The 16,152-nt window shown below is 54.8% G+C and overlaps 1 protein-coding gene across 1 annotated transcript in view; it reads left to right on the top strand.

The window, feature by feature from the left end:
* Positions 1-15,542, top strand: part of LOC103609851 (zonadhesin) — a gene marked incomplete at its 5' end in the record, with an annotated part of 38,408 nt that extends 22,866 nt beyond the window's left edge. The window contains 3 exons of the mRNA XM_008594124.1: positions 14,610-14,693; positions 14,812-14,818; positions 15,348-15,542. Of these exons, the coding sequence (XP_008592346.1) occupies positions 14,610-14,693; positions 14,812-14,818; positions 15,348-15,542 (286 nt within the window). The remainder of the gene's footprint in view (positions 1-14,609; positions 14,694-14,811; positions 14,819-15,347) is intronic.
* Between the last annotated feature and the right edge of the window lie 610 nt (positions 15,543-16,152).

Below are 16,152 nucleotides of genomic sequence, written 5' to 3'. Positions count from 1 at the left end.
TCAGCTCCAGAGTCCCCGTTCAGACCTCCCTTCTTGCTGCCCTGTGACCCTTTGCCCCATGTAATAGCATGTTTCTTAGTTCAGTTTTCCTCTTTGTTAAATGAGCAAATACTAGAAATTAACGTCTGAATCATGCTTCACGCTTCCAGGCTGTTTGCTGGAGCCCATCCTGCTTTTCCCACCACGATTCCAGCCCCACCCCTGTCTGTCTGTCTGTCTGAGAAGATGTTGACCTCTGTGAGGGCAATGCTGTGTCCCCTGACCAACACCCAGGAAAGCTCCGGCACACAGAAGGCCTGGGCGTGGGAGGACGTGCGAACCACAGGCGAGCCCCGGCAGCGGTGGGAACCAGCGCCTCGACAGGACCGCCCTGCTCTGTTTCTGAGCATTGGTTTCCAGAGGGAATTGGCTTGATGGGGTGTGGCAGGAAGCACACCTCTCTCTTCCCATTAAAGTGCCAACAGGACTGTGCCTATTTACCACCCAGCAATTCTGTCCGCACTAGAACGAGACCACGAGGAGCCGTGGAGTTGCACGTGTGGCGTCAGGAAGAGGTGCTTCTGAGGGTCACAGTGGAGACCAGGACCAGCATGGAACAGACGGCCAGCTGAAGGGGACACACATCATTTGTCACCCCCAAGGCTCCTAGTCCTGCAGATTCTCAGCATCAGCAAAACTTCGGGGTTACAGTTTGTGAGTTTCTCTAGGAGCAGAGGCGTACAAGTCAGTCAGAAGAGTTTCAGGACGCTCCACATCTGAAGTGTGGGGCTGGGGGGACCAGATCATGAGGATCAGACTTCCGTGAAAATGCCCAGGGCCCGGCTGAGGCAGTAGAGGTGTGGAGGGACCACCCTGAGGGCTTCCACCCTCACAGCAAAGGTGAACCGACGTGGCCTGAAAGTGGGTTGTCTCAAAGCGGCTTACCCTTGAATCTTGAATGTCCCAGCTTCAAGTGACAGATGACAGCTCACAACTTCCCAAAAGCAGAGTGTTTGGGGCAGACACACCACGTGGGCTTCCACGGGGCAGCTGAGAGACGAATGTCCCACGAGGACCGCCAGAGCCCGCCCGTCCGCCTCTGCTGCACACACAGCGCTTTTCCGCTGGCACGTTCTCAAGGCTTTTCCCCTTCCCTCAGCACAGGAACCATCATGACGCAGCCTGAGTCATAGGTTGGTTACATCAAAGGGTGTTTGTCTTGGTCGGCCGCCTGTTTGGGCTGACACCAAGATAAACTGCACATGGGCTAGAGCTGCTCACAAACACGCACGTTTCGCTCGTTTCTGCTGGGGAATTACAGTGTGTTCGGACTCGAGGCTCGCCACCCTATCCTGTCCTTATTCAGCAAAACTCCGACTGGGGAAACGGTGGTGGCCGCGCTGGCACTGCTGGAACACTGGGTGTTTCTTGCCTACTGTGTGCTCAGCAGGTGCCACCAGGCCTTGAGTTCTGTCCACTTACAACCCCGAGAATTGGGAGCTGCTTCTACCACCCCTGTTTGCAGGTGGGGACCGCGGGGTGTGGAAAGCTGATGGCACGTGCCTCGCGTCAGACAGCTGGTGGGTGGCAGAGCCTGGGCTTAGAGCATGATCTGACTGCTGAGCCAGCCCACCACATGCAGTCCCAGATGGGGACGGCTGCTTGTCCACCCCACTGTCCCTTCTCGCTGAGCTCATTGCTGTTGGCCAGCGTCCTGCCAGCGGAGCTCTGTTACAGGAGACCCCCCTCTGTGGCACAGACAGGAGGGTCCTTGCTCTAACCACAGCAGGCATGGGCCCCAGGGAGGCTGCTGCCCTCTGCTCCTCACGCAGGAGGGAGAGGAAATCATGTCTGAGTTTTTAAGTGACTGCAATGGGCCCTGCTTGTTACAGCAGCCTAGCTGTGCCATGACAAACATAAAGACCCTGGAGTTCAGAGCAGATACAGCTGGCTCATGTTAAGGAATTTAACATAACATGCTCACACTTACCCTGAGCCCATATGGTCAGGGGCTCAAGCAGTGGGTTTCCCCCTCTTGCGCCTAAGCAAGGCCCACGGTGCAGTGCCGCACCATCGACGGCCATGTCGCTGCAGCACTTTCTGCAGGTGTTAGCTTCCTCTTGCTGCGTGACAAGTTGCTACGAATGCAGGAGATAACACCACATTTATCTCCCACATCTGAAGCCCGGCACGGTGCAACTTTATTCTCTGCTCATGGCATCTCAGCAGCTGAGGTCGCGGGTCAGCTGGGCCACGAGGCCTCTCCTAAGCTCCCACTTGTTGGCCAGCGCCTTTCCCTGTGGTTATAGTCTTTGGTTCCCAGTTTCCTTCTTGCTCTCGGCTCCTGGAGGCCACAGTCCCTGGCACCCCAGTACCCATGGCGTGGATGCTACCTTCTCCCAGATGCCTCTTCTGCAGCCAGCTGGGTTCGTGTGACGAGGCCAGGCCCCCTGAAGATCTCCCTATCTTTATGTTGACTGCCCTGGGACATTAATCTCACGAAAGTCCCTGGATTCGTGTTTGCACTGGGAGGGAGTTTGCACAGCAGAGGAGTGGTCCTGGGCCGTCTCAGAACCCATCTGCTTCTTGCATAGCAGGCTTTGTCCTCTCGCCCATTCACTCGCTCATGAGTGTGTACGGCGCCCACACATGCCACGCCCTGCTCCAGGTATTGTGGGAACACAGTGTAGAGGACACCAGATGCAAGAGCTCGCCCTCATAGGGATTCCATGCTCGTGAGGACCAGATCCCGGGGTAAACGAGAGAAACATGTGGATTGAGGTGCTAGGGCTGAGGGCAGGAAGGACCAAAGGCACCCAACTGCCAACCAGAAAGAGTGGCACTGGTGCCCTCCTGACTGTGCGACCCATGCAGGACTGACAGTGACCATAGCTGACCACCACATACTTGTGCTGTGCCAGGGCCCATGCCACGTGTGCATGAAGCATGATCTACCTTAATCCTATGAGATAACTCACTTTTATACCATTTTACAGCTTGGCAGGATGACTCAGAGAGGGCGAGTGACTTGGGAATGTCACACAGCATGTGAAGCTGGGACCTCACAGCTCCAGATGCAGACCCAATGTCTCACCCTGGCTCACGAGAGTCAGGAATCATCAAAGATCCCACCATGCTGAATAAATACTTGCCCTGGTTTTGAAGTGTCAACCCACAGCGTCACACAGCACGCTTATGGAGCTAGGGTAGCTCTAAAACATTCAGTTCCCTGTTCCAACAGCACCCACGATGTGTTGTGACATGCACAGAACCAGGGTCTCCTATCTCCAAGACAGCTTGCGACTGTCTGCCACATTTTGGGCTGGGGGCCTCCCCTGCTGTTGCCGGGGCAGCTGCCCCCAAAACCTCAGATCGTCGAGTGTCCTGGTATCTTAGCCGTGCTCCCTTGAGCTACTCAACCACAGCCCAAGGAATGTTCCACGCTGAACACTCCCACAGGAAAGCACGTTGTGGTGTGGCCGTCGGTGCTGAGACAGGCTTTGTGGCCTGGTGAGGGGCTGAATTTTATTCTGAATACAGCAGAAACCCAAGTTTCTCATTTTGCATAGAGAATAAATCCTGTCAACCAGGCCAGTCAGATGGAGCAGCTCTGGGATAATTCAAGGATGCCCGGGGGACCCCGTCTCCAGTGCTATAGGACCTGGGCATTCACCCCACTGTGTTGAAGTAATACTCAGCACATCCCCTGGAAGATGTGGGCACCAGACCAGACACCCCTTCCCCGGGTGCGAGGCCCAGCCTGCCCTCTCTTGAGCCGGCCAGAGGCCCCTATGAGGCTGGGCCGGGGTCCAAGATCCTCCTCTGGGTTACAGGCCCCAAAGCTAACTTTGGCTGGGTCCCTGGGCCTCCCTTCCCATGGCACGTGGACAGCCCATCGTCCTCCAGGCCTGGAGCCTTGGGAGGAGCCAAGCCTCCCTCACCCAGAGAAGCGGGCAGGGCACCAACTGCACCTGGGGCCAGGAGGCCTCTCAGGACCAGGCTTTCCTCCTCGTCACTGTCCTCCTCTGCCCCTCCCCCTCCTGCTTGCTGCAGGGTCACCCTCACGCACACCTTGGTGGCATGGCACAGCACATCAGCTTCCTTGCCAGCGTGCAAGGCCGCTTCTGGGGCATCTAAGACAAAGCATCCCCCAGGTGGCAACTCTGCGCCTCCCAGGCTACGGAGGAGGGGACCCCAGACTCCAGGCCTGGACCAGAGAGGCGGATCAGGTGAATCCCACAGGGACGGGGCAGACTCTGGACACAGTCACGTGTCACGTGACCTGTAGAGTTCAACCTCCAGGCCTGGGGGCTCAGCTGCACATCTTCATGGGGGGGACGCTAGGGAGAGTGCAGGGACGAGGATCTAAGAGTCTACACTTAGCCACATCCAGGGCCTTGGGAAGATGCAGGGATGGGGGATGAGAAACATGGTCGTCCCCGGTGGTCAGAAAGAGTGTTCTCACAGTCACGGAAACAAAACCCGCGTGCCCCCGCGCCCAGCCCCATTCCTCCCGCGTCACCCCGTCTCTCCGCGGGGCTCCTCTGGGTCTCTCCCCTGCATGGCCTCCTCCCGTAGCTCCTGAGCCCCTGGAGTGAGCTCAGTGGGCACAAGGCCAGCGCCCGGGGAGGGCCGAGGGTCCTCTGACCCTGGGCTGGGGAGGAGGCCAGGCCTGAGCCATTTCCAGGAGAGCAGGACGTCCCCAAGCCCCAAGCGTTGGAGAGATAACCCCGGCTTTCACGAGGTATTTTTAGTGATAACTGAGAAAGAAAGCAGGTCAGCATGGCATTTCCCCTCATTGTCCTCCCTTCTTATCACCAGCAGAAAACCACAGCTGCAGCCCCGGGGCCGCACAGAGTGGCCTGAGGCCAGGAAGCCTGGCTGCAGAGAAGCCGCCCAGGTGAGGGACTGGTGGGGGCCGGGCACACGGACTATGGGGTTCCCCTGCCTTCCCGAATTTCCCTCTGTGTAGCTCAGACCAGCGTGGGGACAAAGGAAGGAAGGGAGATAGAGCTGCCCCCGCGGGAAGCCACTCGGGAGGCTGGACACGGCCCACGGGGCCTCGGGTGCCCGTCGTGCGCCTCTCACAACTCGCAGCGTGTCTGAGTCCCTGCTGCCTCCGCAGAAAGTGAAAACAAAGCCTCCTCTGCAGCTGGCCTCTCAGGGTGACGCTCTCTCCCAGAAGAAGCTCGTTCCCTTTCTGGAACCTGCTGGGATCTAGGAAGTTCCTGTAGTTTCCATGGGAGGATCTCGGTTAGAGCTAGTGGCGTGGTGCAGAGAATACAATTCCTCTCTCACGCGACAGCCCCTGAGATACACGTGACTGTCTCACGTGTGAGGCGAGCCTCAGATGAACACGCGCTCTGTGAGTGCTCCTGTCCCAGGGCCTCTCGCGGAGGAGGAGCACACACATTTACACAGACGTCACGACGATCAGACACACGACAATGACAGGTACATGCTGGACATATAGACCACAGACAGACAGATGAGTGACAGATGTACAGATGATGGACATATAGACACGTGAATGGACACGTAGACGTAGACTTTCGTTTCCGAATAAAGTGGGAGGTGCCGAGGCCGGGTATGTGAGGCACCGTGGGGACACCGTGGGCGGGACACCATTTAGCTCAGTCCAGGAGTTCAAGGAAAGGCCCATGGAGAGGAGGACACCAGAGCCGAGCTCCTTAGCCTGCTTTTCTCAAAACAAAACGAAGCAAGACGACAACTGTCATCCCTTCAAGCAGCACAGGTTGAATGAACAGCCGCGTGGCCTCTCTCTGTGTCACTCGTTCGTCAGTGTGACATTCAGAGCTGTTCACTGATTGCCGCACCAGGCCCAGCGCTAGCGCATAAGTGGACTCGGCAGGCCTGGCGCCGCCTTCTGCTCTTCTGAGGCACAGCCAGGTTCAGGCTTAGGTGGCGCGATAGCCCAGCGACGAGGGGCATCCACGGGGGAGGACGTGAGACCAGAACCGGGGCCACACCAGGTCCCATGGAAGGTGAGGCCTCTGGGTGCAACTCTGCAGCCCACAAGGAGGGTGAGGCGGGGGGAGGGCTGAGCAGCCACGGGGGCCTAACCAAGGGTGTGCCACGGAGGGCAGGGAGGCTGTGCTGCCAACAGGCAGGAACCGAAAACAGTGGGGACCATGGGAGGGCTTAGTCAAGGGGGACACATCGGATCGCTCTGGCGGAGTCACTGAAGCCAGACAGTGGATGGTGGGTTTGCATCAGCACCAGCCTGGAGCGGGGGCAGTGGACGCCCAGGGCGTGGAACTGAGGCTCACGGCTGGGGCTCATGGCTCGGAAGATGTGGCAGTGGCCCCAGTGACAGGGATCCTGTGGGGGGGATGCACCCAGGGAGGCCCAGCTGCAAGAACACAGGAAGTGGAGGCTGCGGGGCTGCGGGACTGGAGGGGCCACCAGGGCTGCGCAGCCGGTAGGAACTGCTCGGAGCCCTTGTGGGCCACACTGGTTCCACGATGGAGGCGCCACAAAGGCACAGCCCAGGTGATACCGCGCAGGGAGGGACACAGACGGTGGCATCCGCACTGAAAATGCGCCTTCGGGCTCAACATAGAGGTGGAGGTGGTGGGGCGGGAGCAGCCTGCTGTGTGTCTTGGCCAAAGGCGGCCTTTGATGAAGCCAGACCCCGAGGGAGTGGGAGCAGGTGCGGGACGGATGTATGCGGGACAGAGACACTGACCCCCGCCAACGTGTGCCCATCGGACGTGGTCCCTCGCGGGGATGAGGGCTGGGGACTGGCTCTGTTGCCAGAGCATGACCCACCTTGGCCTCCGCAGAGGGGACATGGTGTGCATCTGGCTGCTGAGGTCACATAGGGCCCCTTAACGTGTGTTTCTCTGAGAGGCTGCAGAGCCAGGGGACATGGCTTTCAGCTCATGACAGCATCAGGAACTGTTGCATTCCTCAGAGCCGGACCGCCCCGCCGTCCTGGTCACGTCCCCACCCCGGCCTCTTCTGGGGTTTCCTTTCTTCATTTAGTCACCTGCACGAAGTTTAAGTCCGAGAAGTCCCTGAAAACCAGGACTGGGTCTGGACAGCCCAGGGGTGGCCATGAGAAGAGGCTCGGCTGGGTTCCATGCTTTGCATGAGTGTTTGGAGGAGAACCAGGAGCAGGTGCCTGTTGCGGCCCCACCACCCTCCGCACACCAGGTGGGTGGACGTCCCAGGCTGTGGCCCCCGTCCAGGCCCCCCTGTCCAGGCCCCCTGTCCAGGCCCAGCCCCCGGGTTCCCATGAGCTGGGAGGCTTCTGCTGTCTTCAGTTTAAAGCCCGTTTGAACTTTTTACAAAACAAAAATAGGACAGTTTCTAAAAGTCCTGCCACCAGGGCTGTTTCTGCACTTGGAATTCCTTGGAATCACTGACCTGGAGCTCACCCTGAGGCCTCCCGGGGCCAGCAGAGAACCCCAGGTTCTTAGACTTGAGCGGTGCCCCACGTGACCTCGGCAGCACCCTGCCCAGTCCTAGGGAGCCCCCAGTCCACACGAGAGCTGGGGCTGTCCACCGTGGACAGTCACTCCTCTTCGTGAGGGAAAACAGCCACCCAAAGCTCCCACTCCTGCTCTGCTCCCGGAAGCACGCGGAGTGGGTCTGGTCCCCTCTCCACGTGAGTCGTCTGTCCTAACTCCCAGACAGCTATTCCCTTCCCGGGATGGTTGATTTTGTGCGCCCACTTGGCTGGTCAGACTGGTCTAAATGTTGCTGTGAAGGTATTTTTAGATGAGATTAGTATTTAAATCAGTGGACTTTGAGTAAAGCTGGGGACCCTCCATAATGTGGTGGGCCTAGTCCGGTCAGCTGAAGGACTCAGAGAAAACACTGGGGTCTCTTGAGGAAGAAGGAACGTAGCCTCCGGAGCAGCCTGGGCTCAGCCGCCGCATCCACCCCTCCCTGGGTCCCCAGCCCGCCCCGCAGGATTCAAACGCGCCAGCACCACGACCACAGGAACCAGATGCTCATAACGAGCCCGTCTCTCTCTCTCTCCGCACTCACACGCGCGCACTCACACACGCACACCCACACGTACTTCAAACAGCTCATGCAAAAGCAGAATTAAAAGATAATATGGATCTTTCCATGAACTTTTTCAGTACCCTATACAGCCTGCCATTTCTGTTTCTCTGGAGAACCCCAGTTTGGTTCCCTTCAAGCCTTCTTTTTTCTAAGCAGCATATTTTCAACCCGTTGATCGCTCCCGCTTGACAAAGTGTCGCGTTTCCTAGGTGCTGTCTCCAGAACGTGCTCCCATGGTTTATTCAGCAAATCACTGCATATCTTCTATTTGTGATTATGTCTCAGGACCTATGACATCGCCCAGCCCCTCGCAGATGACCAAAAACGACGCTCCGAATACATTTACTTAATGAAAGAACGAACGACTGAGCAGCTCGTGGCCAGCCCTGCTTCAGGTACAGGAGAAGCTGGGGTGAACAACACAATACTGTCCTCTCCCTGGGACGCGTGTGACGTCCTCTGACACGAGGGGCATCGTGAACTGGTTTCCAGGAGCTGCCTGCTGTATGTGGTGGGCAGCAGAGAGCAGGGAAGCCCAGTCTTCTGCCCCCAGATTCCCGGGAGTCCTGCTGTGTGAGACAATGTGTGTGCAGACGGACGTTCAGGCATGAGCTGCTGGACCGAGGACCTCGGATCCGCTGACGGAACCCTGCGGTCCTTACGCATCAGTCGTGTGGTGAGCAGCCGACGTGAAAGGTCACTTGTGGGCTTCGTGAGGTCTTCCAGACACTTCAGCCAGCAGCCCCCAGTCTGTGAAGCTCCACATTTGAAGATGTGTGAGGCCACACCACGTGAGGGGTACAGGGCCCTTCTACGCACTTGGAAACACCAGTCCGGGCAGAGGGTGAGAGGCGGGAGCCATGGGCCCTGGTGAGGCAGGGAACAGGACCTCCCTGGACTCCATTCTGAGGACAGCAGATGTGGTCTGCACATGGAGCTTGACGACCTGTTCAGACACAAGTGGGCACAGCCCAGGACAGAGCTTGGCAACTACCAGGGAGGTGCCTCATCAACAGGGTGCACCTGCTCAGTGCCATATCACAACCTCCTGGTCCCACAGTGCCAGGACACGGCTGGCAAAGCTGCCAGAACCTGCTGTTCGAAATAGGACACTTCAGAAACCCACCCACAGAATATCTTTGCGGGTCCACCCTGACATGGAGCCAGGAGGCCTAAGTCACGTCTCTGAGGCCTGATTCCTGTTCCCCAAACATCACAGGCTGGGGACAGCAGCACCTCATGCAGGATGCAGACGAGACACAGCTGCAGAGGGGGGACCTCCGTGTCCCCCATGCATGCCTCCCCCACGTCCCTCCTTTATGTCATGCCCTCCTGCTTGTCCCTGCCTCGTTTCTCTCCTCCGTGTCTTTTTCTCCATGTCCTCCTGCGTGTCCCTCTTCTGCCCTGTGACTGTTTAGTCAACTGTAGTCTGGACGTGCCTCTCTGCCCCAGGCTCACATCCGACTCCGCACAGGAAGCATCTCTTGCTGATGGGCTTGTTTTGAGAAGGGGCAGGAGACAGCAGGAAGGAAGGTGAGAATCTTCAGTACTAAAGTGTCCCCTCTGCCCCTCTTTCTGCCACCCAGTCTCGGGATGCATGCCTGGCCGTGGGGCAGGAACCGTGTTTCCTCCTTCCTGTAGTTCTGAGAGTTTAGCCCATTGCCATGTGAAGCTGAGACAACTTGTAGGTGACACACACCCCATCTTTCAGAAGGTCAAATTTTTTAACTGAGGCCCCGGAAGAAGAAGAGTTCCTAGAGTATCCTACGCATGACAGGGACATACAGTGCCAGCCAGGAGGGTGCCCTCTGTCCAAAGCCTCAGTGAAAAGGGGCACCGGGGAGACAGAGCACACTCAGGGAAGACCCCAGGCAGGCGACAGCCGGCGGGCCAGCAGGACTTACTGCATCCTGACGTTGAAAGGGAAACGGTAACTAGGAGAGCACCGGGCACCCACCCTCCGCATCCTCCCGGCCCGTGTCCACCCAGCAGCGCGCCCCGGACAAGTGTGACTGGCAGGTCCAGCTGAGCCAGCGCTGCGCCGGGCCCGCCGCCACTCCTGACAGATGTTTTAATCTGCGGCTTGAAGAATGGCTTCTGCACGGACCTCCTCTTCAAACATCTGTTTCTGTTTAGAAGACAGAGGCGTTTTGAACGGTGCTGGCTATGCCACACCGGGGACTGTTTAAACGGCAGCCCACGTTGCTTACATGACCCCTCACAGCCGGGGGGTTCCCTGCAGGCAGCGGGCGCGAGTCTGGGAAACAGATCATTCACTAAAGCAGGGAGCAGGTCAGCTTCCCAAACACATCCTTCCTCAGGGGAGGTATTTACTCTATTAACCCATAAAGAACAAACCGGGGGCACAGAGACCCCAGAATTCCTCGTGGTTCAGCTCCTTAGGCCGTTTAAGAAGAGCAGGTCTCTGGCTTTCTCCCTTGGGTTCGCCTCTTGCCTGGCTGATGGCACAACTGTGGTCACTGTGCTTAGGACAACGTGAGGACTCCACAGAGAGGTCTCCACGGCCAGGGCAGGCGGTGGAGCGAGGCAAAGCCTCTGCGAACGCCAGAGCATGGTGCTGGCAACCAGGGCTGCCTCCAAGAAGTCAGGACGAGGCCAGCAGGGCCAGGGGCAGAGAGGCCACGTTGTACTGTGCCCGCGGTGAGGCTGAAGCGACCCTTCCTCCATCCCACATGGCATCGGAAAGTCTGCTTGTTTGTTGGGTTCGCCCATCAGCAGAATGTGTGCTCAACTCGTGTGTCCTCATCTCCCCAGCCTGGTGCAGATGGGGCGCGCCGTGAAGGTCTGCTGAAGTGACTCACGGTGACTTGCCTCAGTCATCTGCGTGTGGGGAACCAGGAGGCATTCGTAGGTTATAAATAATCGAGGTTCACAGGAAAGGGGCTCCTTTCTTCTCCACTGATAACAAGTTGGAAGGAAAGGACAAGAAGTTTTCATCTGCGGCCAGAGGACATAAAATACAATGGAAAACTCTACATTGGCCAAGACTCATGCAGCGTGGTTCACGCCAGCACACACCCAGCCCGATGGGTGCAGGGCACGTGCTCTTTAATTACGTGCTTTATGAACACTATCAACTCTGGGGTGTTTTAAACAAGTTGGGAACAGACATCCCCCTCCCATCAGTGTCGAATGACTCCAGAGAAAAGGCTCTGTGTTTTCCAAGCAGAGGCCCGGACTCAGGGCCTCCGTGCTCCGCTTTCCAGATCATTTGTGGTGCTAGGATTGGACATGTCTGTGTAGACACATTCTATCCAGCCTGTGTCCTGAATGTGAGAGTCCTGTCTTCCGAAAGGCACCAGTAAAAGTGGATCCCTTCTTTTCATGCAAAGAGTCTGTCATAAGAGAGGGCCGTGGACGCTGGCTTTCCGCTTTGAACTACTGCCAGAGCGCAGGAGGACGGCTGCAGGCACAGGCTGCACTTTCCCGGTGAGGCTCAGCAGTGACGTGCAATGAAACGCCTGCTTGGGATCACCCCGTGCTAGGGGAGGACATCGCAGCTGGGACAGAAACGTCCTCTCCGGTCGTGTGGCATTCTTGAGAGGAATCCTTCTTGCCATTGATTCAATGAGAGTCGAGTAGCCACACGGATGCCTCTGCTCCACAATCCTCCCTGGGAAGCTGGGTCCCTTGCTCCTTTGGCCAGTCCTGGGCAGGGCCACAGACATGCTGTCCCCAGAACCTCATCTGTCGGGCCCATTTGGGTACATCTTTGTGTGTTAGAGTTCTTCAGCGATGAGCAACTCAAATACATTCTGTCCACTTAAGCAGAGAATGAATTTCTTAGAAACAAAGGGAAAGCCAGAGCGTGCAGCTTGGAAGGGGGTGGTGCAGAGAGAACCTTCAACATACACGGTGCTGACATGGGCAGGGGGCCCTGCAGGTCACAGACACTAGACAGTCAGTAAATGTACTGAATAAACGTAATGCCTCTGTCACTGAGCGTCTGGCCCTTGGCACTGGCCCAGCAAAGCCCAAAGCCTGGACGCCGGCTCCACGGATGACCATACCTCAGGCCCAGGAAAGCCACACCAGCATGTCCTGCCCTGTGACGGAGGAATCCACTCAGAGTGAAGGTTTGTGGTCCTGCCACAGCTGTGGCGCCTGGGACATGGAGCCTGACGAAGGCCTGGGGACACTTTCTACTGGTCCAAGCAGAGAAGCTCAGAAATCGAGAGCATGCTGTCAGAAACCATTCCAGATATTTAAGAAAGCAATGTTATATCTATTAACGCAATGATAAAAATGGGAGTTGCATTTTGTATGTTTTTGATTTTTAAATCTCGTATTCCTAGCCAATTTTTACTGTGTTTTTCAAAAGTGTTCAACAAATTGAAAATAAGATTTTGAGAACTCTGGTCTCATCACAGTCTGAGAAGTATTGATTTAAATGGAAAAAAGCTTAGCAAAAGAAAAGACAGATTAATGTGCTAGATTCTTGCATAACAGATTACTTCTGAATAATGCCAAGAGTGCATTTTCTTTTTCTCTTTGGGTCCCTATTCCTGGTTCCGGAAGGACACGCTTGGGAGCTGGAACGTTGCGCTGTGTGAACGGTTTCCACGGTGCTCACGTTGGCAGTTCTAGGTGCAGCGTGGGGAGGCAGGACACGAATTCTGTACTTTGGCCACCAGATGTACAATTCCAGATGGTTAGTTTTGAAGAATTTTATTTAATAAAATATTTAGTAAGATCTAATTAAAATTTTTAAAATTAAATTTAGAAATATAGCTTTAAATAAATTTGAATTTAAAAATTTGGTATTAGGGCCGGCCTGGTGGCGCACTGCGCTAGTGCGCCGCTTGGGAAGCGCGGAGGCGCTCCCGCCCGAGGGTTCGGATCCCACATACAGACCGGCTCCCGCTCACTGGCTGAGTGAGGCGCGGGAGCAACACCGAGGGTTGCGATCCGTTGCCGGACACGGAAAAAGACAAAAGACAAAAAAAAAAAAAAAATTTGGTATTAATTAGATATAATTGGCTACAATTTGCATTTCTTCTATTTTTACTATATAATTTTAAATATTTTAGAAGAAATATATTTTTAAAAACAAAATATTTTTTATTTTGTGTTTCTTTATATTTAATTTTTTTGGTCCAAATTTGGACATCTTAAATACAATCACATTTTATTTTGATCTTAATTTAGATCACTACATGTCACAAGAACATAAATAACATGTAAACCCTAATTCTTAACAGTGATTTTTAAGTGAAGACAAATATAAATTTTATAAAATGTGTAAGAGTGTATGAACTTTGTGTGCCTTTAGCTTTGTATAATCAAACATTACCAGCCCATCAACAGAACACCCAAACATGCACAATAATAATTAAATTCAGTTGTATTTAATAGTTTGCTGATTTTCATCATATAGAAGCCATAATTTTACACATTTTTTATTTTGTCTTTGTGAGTTTCTCTTTTTCAATGTAGAAGGACAGAACATATTTTACTGGACAGTTTGTTCACTGGGTTGAAAACTTTCCAGTGTTTAGGCAGATACTGCGTGAGCCTCCGTTGGGACCCCTGCCCTGGGCTCACACGTAGGACAGTCTTGACATCAGAATAAATCTACTCAAAACTTTACTTTGTCTCTGGGATCATTCAGCTTGAGAGTCCAAGGTGAGAAGACCTTTCCAACTGCCCAGCGTGGGTCTTCCCGTCCCTCAGCTGGGGAGGGCAGGGCACCTTGGTTGACAGGACCACCAAGACAGAGACAAGTGAGGGCCACGTCACTGGCTCTAAAAGAGGAGGTGGAGAGGGGGACTGGCAGCAGACGGCTCTGCCCAGGCGCGGGTACGACTAGGCAATGCCTCCCAGCAAGTTTCCGGCTTTGTGGCCCATTGTGAGGCCTGGAAGACCTGAGGCTCAGTGGAAGGTGAGATTCTCCCAAACCTAAGAAAATGCTCTGAGGCCATCTGGAGAAGGCACGAGATCCCCGGATCAGAGAGCAGAATCCAACGATGCAGCGGAGGCTTCTTACCCGCCTGCGTCACAGGAGTCTACCGCTGTCTTGTGGGCACTTGTGCTCTATCCCCACCGTTGAGCTTTAGCACACCAAGAGCAGGTTGTGTTCCTCGCGGACTTATTTGTTCTGGTTGGACTCATTATTGTAATTACCTTATTTAACTAGTTAAGCCTCATTGTGAGGGAATATGCCTGTAAAAGCAGAGGCATTATGTCCATGAAATCTAAGTGGAATGCTTTAAAAAGACTCCATAAAGAAAATTCACTAAAAAGCCACGTCCATTTAGGTGAGGGTGAGACAGCTGCAAGTGAACGGAGAAGAAAAAAAAATAATAAAAATTGCATCAGACACTGCTCAAGTCCTTTGCATGTGTCGACAATTCCTCGGTTGACCTGGTCATTTTCAGATGGGCCCATCTTCCTTTAATGGTTGGAGTTAGTGGGTGCTGGATGGTGAAAGGCTCAGCTGTTGGAAAGTTAGATGGTTGGATGCAGTCATAGGCTGGTGAATTTTTAACAACACGGTCTCTGAAAGGAAAAGAATAGAACCCTTACTTGTAGCACTTGCCAATTTTCATGGTGTAAATGGCCCATCACAGTGGATATCAAGCCACCAACACGAGGCCTCTGAGCTGGAGTCGGGAGGAGGTGCGCGTGGTCGCCCTGCAGCACCCGCCGCTGAGGTGTGGACGTGCTCCTGAGGGCCTCGCTTCACTGAGAGGCGGACCCCGATGGCGCGATCGCATCAGGTCTCTCCTGTGCGCTGCCTTCAGACCTGGCTGTTTGTCCCCTTCTGCCCAGCTGGAAGGTAAGTGTGGTTCCTTTGCTCAAGTTATCATGTCCAAGGAGCAGGATTAGAGCGGGGCCTGTTGTCACACGGACAGTATTCGACTAGACCCTCCTCCTAACCCTCAGTTATTCTCAAGACACCTCACCGTCAATCCACTTTCCTCCAAAACCTGCCACCCGGTTTCACACAATGAACAGCCGAAGAACCCGGTCGCCCAGAGTCTAAGATCCTGGAGGTGGCAGGCAGCATAGACCAGCCCCCAATACGCTGGATTTGAGAGCTGGAAGGTTTGGGGTTTTGTTTAATCTTGGCTGATAGGGGCTATTTTTCATTCCCAGAGATAAATGACATTAAAATGAAACATGCACTTCATAAATGTCCAAATGTTTTGTGGAAAAAAAGCTGTTTGCTCTCCTTTTATTCTTACAATACTAGAATTTGCAACGCGAGGGCTGCTGAGGGGCGCAGCGCTGCCCCGAGGTGGGGGCCCCCACCCCGCTGTTTCCTGCGCTCCTTCCTGTGAGGAGTCCTGGGATTTGCTCCCCAGAGCGCTGGCGGTGGCCCAGGCTGGGGACAGCAGTCCCCGGGCTACGGCAGGGGCCCCAGCAGCACGGGCTGCTCGGACACTCCATTCCACGCCAGGCTGAGCCGCCGTCATCCCAGCCGCACCAAGAGGCCCCGGGCCCCTAACATCCGCGCATCTGGCCCGCAGGATCAACACTGCAACGTGCTGATCTCCTAGCTTATGGTGGAAGCCAAATCCAGCAGCAGTTTGTATACAAAAGTCTTGATCTTGCGATCTCTGCCTTCGGATTTCACTCTACTGTAATCAATAACTCGTTGTATATTAACTAAGACAAATGCTCCGTAATGGCCCTGTGTTTACTGAGTCAATATATGGCTTTGAGGGAATTCCTTGGCATTGTTTGCATGCGATATAAATATTTTAAGATTCTGCCGGTAACAGGAGTTTCTGTGTATATTATACAAAGTTCTCTTTTATCCAGTTTGAAGAAGCAGCATGAAGGAGCGGATGCAAATTGTCTAAACAAACATCTGTGTCTTCCTCCAGCTGGGCACGGCGTCGTCACCGCCTTCTGGGGAGCACGGTGGTCCCAGCGTCGCTCACAGGTAAGACGCCGTTGAGCCGCCACCGAGCTGGAGCTGCGAGCAGAGAGCGGTGCCGTGCGGGGTGTGGTGCGTGCGGTGAGGGGAGGTGAGGTGCGGTGTACTGTGGTGTGTAGTGTTGTGATGTGGTGAAGTGTGTTGTGCTGCGGTGTCTTGGTGTGTTGAGGTGAGGTGAGGTGCGGTGTGCAGTGTGGTGTGGTGTGGTTTTACCCTCTGTCACTCCT

This window comes from Galeopterus variegatus, unplaced genomic scaffold, assembly GCF_000696425.1.
Source record: "Galeopterus variegatus unplaced genomic scaffold, G_variegatus-3.0.2 Scaffold10192, whole genome shotgun sequence".
NCBI classification, from domain to species: Eukaryota; Metazoa; Chordata; class Mammalia; order Dermoptera; family Cynocephalidae; genus Galeopterus; species Galeopterus variegatus.
This window is presented reverse-complemented; position numbering and strand designations above follow the sequence as displayed.